General features: G+C 34.1%; 1 protein-coding gene across 5 annotated transcripts; it reads left to right on the plus strand.

Moving 5' to 3' along the window:
* Positions 1 to 3,094: 3,094 nt before the first annotated feature.
* On the plus strand, positions 3,095 to 6,924 carry LOC111450443 (palmitoyl-acyl carrier protein thioesterase, chloroplastic-like). Of its 5 annotated transcripts, none has more exons than XR_002711809.1 (9): positions 3,095 to 3,310; positions 3,957 to 4,451; positions 4,563 to 4,696; positions 5,052 to 5,165; positions 5,538 to 5,709; positions 5,807 to 5,875; positions 5,986 to 6,296; positions 6,544 to 6,636; positions 6,709 to 6,924. XR_002711809.1 is itself a non-coding variant. In XM_023090572.1 (8 exons), the coding sequence occupies exons 2-7, from the start codon at positions 3,963 to 3,965 to the stop codon at positions 6,256 to 6,258; spliced, it is 1,251 nt and encodes a 416-aa protein (XP_022946340.1). In that variant the 5' UTR covers positions 3,095 to 3,310; positions 3,957 to 3,962; the 3' UTR covers positions 6,259 to 6,296; positions 6,709 to 6,924. The 5 variants fall into 5 exon arrangements, 3 of the variants coding, with proteins under 3 accessions (XP_022946340.1, XP_022946342.1, XP_022946341.1); XR_002711810.1 differs by having other exon boundaries at positions 6,578 to 6,636; XM_023090572.1 differs by lacking the exon at positions 6,544 to 6,636.
* Positions 6,925 to 7,501: the final 577 nt, after the last annotated feature.

A 7,501-nucleotide genomic window follows, 5' to 3' on the forward strand; every position in this document is an offset into this window, starting at 1 on the left:
TTTTTAATTTTTTTTTTTTTTTTTTTAGTTTAAAAATGTATTTTTTAGATTTTTTGTTTAAAAATTTAAACGTATTGTCGATACTTTGTTAGGATCGCACATGGTTCGTTTACTTTGTTAGGATCGCACATGGTTCGTTTTGGCTCGTTATTTGTGGCCGTCAACCTCATGGCTCACTTTTTAAATTTTTTTTTTTTAGTTTAAAAATTTTTTTTTTAGATTTTTTTGTTTAAAAATTTAGAGGTATTGCCAATACTTTGTTAGGATCGCACACTCGACGCACACACTCGATCTAAATGAACACGAATACAGGGAGTATATTTTCAAAACTATACCGAGATATATATAGTTCAGTTTACTCTATATAACTTTACCAGATTTAACTATATAGCTATTTACTATATATAGTTTTACCAGATTTAACCATCTATTTATCTTTTACCAAATATAGCTCATAAATATGCGCTACAACTCTTTCTGATAAGCCGTATTAAACCGTCAAAGTTGTTGGTTTGCTTTCAATACAGATAATAATAATAAATAAATAAATAAAAATAAAAGGTTGACCTCAAAATTCACATTCATAATATATGGTATGAAACTTAGATATGGCCAATAATATTTATGGTGCCGAATTGTTAGATTTATAAAATATAATGAATTTATTGCTTCCATGAGTATACCATAATTAATTAATACAAAACTCGATTTTTTTTTAATATTTTACTTTACATTTTCAATGTTCCATTAATAATAAATAATAAATAAATAATTATTTTTAAAAAACCATCCTCAATTTTAATTTTTTTTAGTATAAAATGCTAAGTTCACTTTAACATTTTTAAAAATATTTTTATTTTTTAAAATAATTTCATTGGCTAATTTAATTTATTAAATATTTTACTCCTCAAACAAATTTCTTGATGGAATGTTTATTTTTAATTAATTTTCAAGAAATAAAATGTAATTAAAAAAAAAAAACTTCAACCACCATTATTTCTCAGTTTTTTTTTTTTTGTAAATAAAAAATAAAATGAATTAAATAGGAAAGTTCAAGACCTTATCATTAAATTTCTATGAACTATTTTCGACGACCTAACTTAATTAAATCTCTTAAATTAAAAAAAATCATAATTAATACATCTACGTCACACCGAATTATTTAGCTTAACTAGTCTAAAGGAAAAAATTGATACCTAAACCTAAAATATCTATGCTATCCACATCACCGAGTTAATGTTATGTTCAGGTGGTGTTGGTAGAACTTTATGTAGGGGGTGGATTGTGACATACATATAATACTCGAATAAAGGAAGGGTATAGGACTGTGAATGTGATGTCCCACATTGGTTGAGGAGGAGAACAAACCACCCTATAAGGGTGTAGAAACCTTCCCCTAGTAGACCCGTTTTAAAGTTTTGAGGGCGAGCCCGAAAGGGAAAGCCCAAAGAGAACAATATCTGCTAATGGTGGATCTGGGTTGTTACAAATGATATCAGAGCCAGATACCGGACGATGTGTCAGCCTCCTCGCTCTTCCCCGAAGAGGGGTAGACACGAGGCGGGGTGCCAGTAAGGACGCTGGGCCCCAAAGGGGGGTGGATTTGGAGGCGGTTCCACATCGATTAGAGGAAGGAAAGAGTGCTAGCGAGAACACTGGGCCCCAAAGGGGGGTGGATTGTGATGTCTCACATTGTGCCAGTAAGGATGCTGGGTCCCAAAGGGGGATGGATTTGGGGGCGGTTCCACATCGATTGGAGGAAGGAAAGAGTGCCATCGAGGACGCTGGGCCCCGAAGGGGGGTGGGCGGTTCCACATCGATTAGAGGAAGGAAAGAGTGCCAGCGAGAACGCTAGGCCCTAAAGGGGGGTGGATTGTGATGTCCCACATTGTGCCAGTAAGGATGCTGGGTCCCAAAGGGGGATGGATTTGGGGGCAGTTCCACATCGATTGGAGGAAGGAAAGAGTGCCAGCAAGGACGCTAGGCCCCGAAGGGGGGTGGATTGTGATGTCCCACATTGGTTGAGGAGGAGAACAAACCACCTTCCCCAAGCCTTGAGGGTGAGCCCGTAAGGGAAAGCCCAAAGAGGACAATATCTGCTAGCGGTGGATCTGGTTCATTACAGTGACATGTACACGTAATTCGATAGATATTTATAAATTTAATTTTAAAAAATAAAAAGCTAGACGGGTAGCGGATGAGGTTTTAATTATTTGAATTCTAAATAATATTTCAATACGTAATGTATTCCATTGATAGCGACTATATAAAGATATGTATTTTTCCATGCATTAAAATTCTACTATAGTTAGGCTATTGTCACTCCAAATAATATAGCTCACGGTTAATGCTATATTTAATGTAATTTAATGGGAATTTATTACTTTAAGAGATATGTGAAAAGTAACTTTGAAAATTTATCCATAGTAACAAATATAATTTCATATAAATTAATATAGATTATATTAATTTAAGCATAATTTAACTAAATAGCTAAATTAATAAAAATAAAAATTTCAAAATTTTTAATAATATTTTTAATTTTTTTAAAAAAAAGTTTAAGAATGCTCTTAATTTGAAAAATGAAAGTAAATTATTAAATTTTAAGATTTTGATTGTTATTTACTTTAATATCTGATTTTTTTTTATAAAAAAAATTAATTGTAACCAAATACCTATTTTGTCCTTCAACTCTCATAAAATTATAAGATTTTTAGCGGTAATAATTAAATTAATATAAATTTGAAATAAAAGAATTATATTAAAGTTGATGGATTAAACTATTTTAATTTTTTTATAATTTTATTCGAATTTTCTAGGGTATATATATATATATATAAAATAAAATGTCAATACAAAATTAATATTGTAATAAAGAAAAAAAAAAAAAGAAATCCAAGTCTCCAACGATAAATGCGAGCAATAATCAAGGATGGTGGTGGATACGAGTGAGCAGGTTGTAAGAAAAGAACGAGAAGGGCAAAATGGTAAATAATGGAAAAGCGGTGGCTGAATTTGGAAATTTGAAGAAAAGGCGGGACCGGGACAGGTGGTTCCTATAAATTTCGGGCAGGGACTGGGATCTCTCATTCGTTTCCGCATTGTTCTTCCTCTTTCTGTCTCTCTTGTGTTGTAATCGAATATCGAGGGGGAAAAGATCGCAAACCCTAAAAATCGACGAGGAACAAGGGTTTATTGATCTGTAATGACGTTGTAGCCATTTTGCTGCACTTTTCTGTTGCTGTGGATTTGGATTCTTCCGCCATCGTTACGAATCCTATTCGTTCCAGCATTTTCTTGTGTGTTCAAGGTATGCATTCGTTGTTGTATTCTCTTTTGAGATTGACGTTTTATGTTGTTGCGGGAGGAAAGTTTGGTTTGAATCAGAGAATGTGAGGGATGTAGTGTTCATTTTGTTTGGAGAATTGGAACTTGATATATTCTGGAATTATGATGTTGTCCTGGGACTTTTGGTTTTTGAGTTGAACTTATTCCATTTGTCTACTAATTTTTGGTTGTGTCTTTTCATTATATTGCGGAATAACTTCACATTCGTCGTTCTGGAAACTGTTTTCTTGTTGTCGACGTGTTTATGCGTAGTTTCGCATTTCTCGGTTGTAAGTACATTCATCAGTCGCTCTACGTGTAGATATATAGTTTCACTACTCTGTCACTTTGGAATGATTTTTGCTTGCTGTTGGCCGTTTATTGGAGCCGTCCAATCACAAGGACCTTTAATTATTCGGTCAAGAATTTTGCTACATTTCAATCGTTAATTTTGCTTTCCATTTCTTCAATTCCTATCTGATTAGGTGCTAGTTTCACTTGATATGCACTATGTCTTAAAGAATCTGTTATTTGCTTCCCGTTGCTCTTAATCTTTCACTGATTAGCAGCAAATCTTTCGTTCAAGCTTTTTACTGATATACTGAAGTGTTTGATTTTGTTTTTTGAAGTTCATCATGGTAGCAACTGCTGCTACATCCGCGTTTTATCCTATTTCTTCTTTGTCTTCGTCTTCCGACCCTAAAGTAAAGAACACCAAAATTGGAGGTGGCTCTGGGAATTTGGGGGGGTTCAAGTCTAAATCTGTGTCTTCTGGAAGTCTTCAGGTGAAGACTAATGCCCAAGCCCCTTCCAAAGTAACTGGAAGCTCAACTGGCTTCAAGGCTGGGGATGACTTCATATCATCTCACCCACGAACTTTTATTAATCAGCTGCCTGACTGGAGCATGCTCCTTGCTGCTATTACTACTATCTTTTTAGCAGCTGAGAAGCAATGGATGATGCTCGACTGGAAACCTAGACGGCCGGACATGCTTATAGATCCGTTCGGTTTGGGAAGGATCGTTCAGGATGGTTTTGTGTATACCCAAAATTTCTCTATTAGATCTTACGAAATTGGTGCTGATCGTACAGCTTCTATAGAGACTTTAATGAATCATTTACAGGTACAATTAGATTGTTGCCTTCTCGTGTTTTTATGAATAGCTATTAGCTGTAATTCTATGTATGGTTATGAAATGGAGATAAGTTATGCCAGTCGATGACATTGTGTGCAGGAAACTGCCCTTAATCATGTTAAGACTATTGGGCTTCTTGGAGATGGATTTGGTTCTACGCCAGAAATGTGCAAAAGGAACCTGATATGGGTAGTTACCAAGATGCAGATTATGGTAGACCGTTACCCTACTTGGTAAATTTAAGTTCTTCCATATGATGTATACGCTTCTAAAGATTGATTCAATACGTCTCTAGTGATTTTACTTGGGTGCACGATAACAGAATTGAGTTAAATTCAATAGTTTACGTTTGTTTTATCCCCTTAAGTAACATTTCTAGTATGGCACTGTTCCTGTCAACTATGTAACCTATTCATCTCTCTTTCACCTTCCAAAATTAAGTGATAAAAAAAAAAGCATTGAACTGTTCACAGTCTAACAAGTCACTGAAATGGCCTTCAATTTACATTTTTCTTTTTGAGGTGGAAATTTTTGGAGCCTGGCTGTGTCTTCTGCCTTAGATGACTTTTGCTTGCATCTTTTATACAGGGGTGATACTGTTCAAGTAGACACTTGGGTCAGTGCTTCTGGAAGGAATGGCATGCGCCGTGATTGGCTCGTGTATGATTGCAAAACTGGAGACAATTTAACAAGAGCCTCCAGGTTGGTTACTTCACCCCTTTCTGATGAAAATGTGGTATTATTTTTCATCATGCCTGTTGCGATTTCTTTTTCTTTTTTTTTTTCCCCTCAACCCATGAATTATAAAATTAACCAGCTGCGATTGAACCCATGATTGAGGAATTCAGGTTATAGGTTATGAAGGTTCTTGAATAGCTTGTGAATTTCTAATGTGTGTTTCATAAAGAATAGAAACAAATTTCGGTAGGCTACAGACTTTTTTTCAATCTTAATTCTAATTGATCTTTGCATTGAGATTGTGGATTATGGTTGCAATCAATTTTCTACTATCAAGCCATTTTACATTTAGTGACCATAATTTACTGATATTGTCTTGTAATTTGCAATGTGAAGTACCTGGGTTATGATGAATAAACAGACAAGAAAGTTATCAAAGATTCCTGAGGAAGTGAGGAGAGAAATAGAGCCTAACTTTATGAATACTGCTCCTGTTATCGAAGACGATGGCAGGAGACTTTCAAAAATCGATGACGATACAGCTGATTACTTTCGAATGGGTTTGACTGTAAGTTGTTTCTTTTAACTTACCGGATCTTTCTGTGTGTTTCATTGTTCCTGTTAAAATTTGGTTGAATAATGTCGACATTTCCATACTACTGCAGCCTAAGTGGAGTGATTTAGATGTCAACCAGCATGTTAATAATGTGAAGTACATTGGGTGGATTCTGGAGGTACACAAAACTAACCTTGTGTTATCTTTTCCACTACATTTCAACATAACTATTCTTCTAAGCTTGGTTATATCTCTCTTTGATTGTTAAATTATACTGGTCGTCAACAGAGTGCCCCGCCACCGATATTAGAGAGTCATGAACTTTCATCCATCACGTTGGAATACCGGAGGGAATGTGGGAGGGACAGTGTGCTGCAGTCCCTCACTGCTGCCACTGGCACGGACAGTGCGACTTCGTCAACTGCTGGTGTCGTTGACTACAATCACTTGCTTCGGTTCGACGATGGGACCGAGGTTGTGAGAGGAAGAACACAGTGGCGCCCCAAATTTGGCAACAAATTTACCATCCTAGACCATATTTCCGCCGACCATGGAATTTAAGCTGCCTCGCTAGACCTCTCAACAGACCACAATCCATGGTTTGTGCAAAATTCTGCTTTTAATCCTTACATATACATACATACATGCATATATATATACATACATACATGCATATATACATACATACATATATATATACATACATACATACATATATATATACATACATGCATATATATATATACATACACACACACACACACACACACAAAAGAAGGGGGAAAAAGGTTTGATTTAATTGTGTAATTAGCCCTAATGTGTATTAATTTTCCCACTTGTCCCCAGAAGGCTAACTTTATATAATGTGGGTGTTGCTCAGCCTGGTCGGTTGCTATACAATCAATGTATACCCACTGCCGGCTGACTGTCTCAGAGCAGGTTGGAAAATATATATTTGTTTGAAATTGATTATATATTTTTTTTATATATTTTTTTAATTTTTACTTTCAGGGGATGGGATGGGATGGGATCAGGTCGGGTTCGGGTTCGGGTTCTTCTCGGAGAACTTTTCATTTCTACTGGAATTAATGAGACAGAGTCTTAAGATATATAAATATTTTGACTTACTGTTTAGTTTTTAAATTTAATGTAATTATTGAAATCTTATACTTTTAACATTAACCACCCTTATATTTCTTAAATTTTTATTACAATATATATTGTATGTCATTAGTGAACTATAAAAGAAAAATGAGACAACAGTTAGTTTGAATCAATTTGAGTTTTGAGACCGTGACGACCAACTTTATTAAAAAAAAAAACAAAAAAAAAAAAACAATTGTTTTTATTTTTAATTTATTATTTAAATGTTTTTATTTTATTATATCCAGTTCTTGCGTTTGTGGGAATGGGAAATGTAGGGAGTCCTTATCAAATAAAAGGGAAAAAGAAAAAGGGTTGATTTGTGTAAATTCAACATCACTTTGTAAAAGCAATTTGGTCAAATTAAGACGGTTTATTGCATTAATAATTGGCCTAAATTCAATGGAATCCTAGGCTTTATTGTACCTTAATATATATTTTTTTTAAACTTTTGGGCATATTAAACTTATGTTTTAATTTTTTTCCTAAATTAAATTATACTATTTTTTTAATTATTTTTTGACGTTGAAATTTGTTCAAAAAGTATATTTGGAGGTTGGAGACGAATGTGATATTAATTTTCGTTAAAAAATTAGTTTAAATATAAGTCTACAATTTTTTTTTAAATATTTAATCAGGATTTTAAAGACAATAATTAAAA

The sequence above is a fragment of the Cucurbita moschata genome, unplaced genomic scaffold, assembly GCF_002738365.1.
Source record: "Cucurbita moschata cultivar Rifu unplaced genomic scaffold, Cmos_1.0 Cmo_Scf00012, whole genome shotgun sequence".
Taxonomy (NCBI): Eukaryota; Viridiplantae; Streptophyta; class Magnoliopsida; order Cucurbitales; family Cucurbitaceae; genus Cucurbita; species Cucurbita moschata.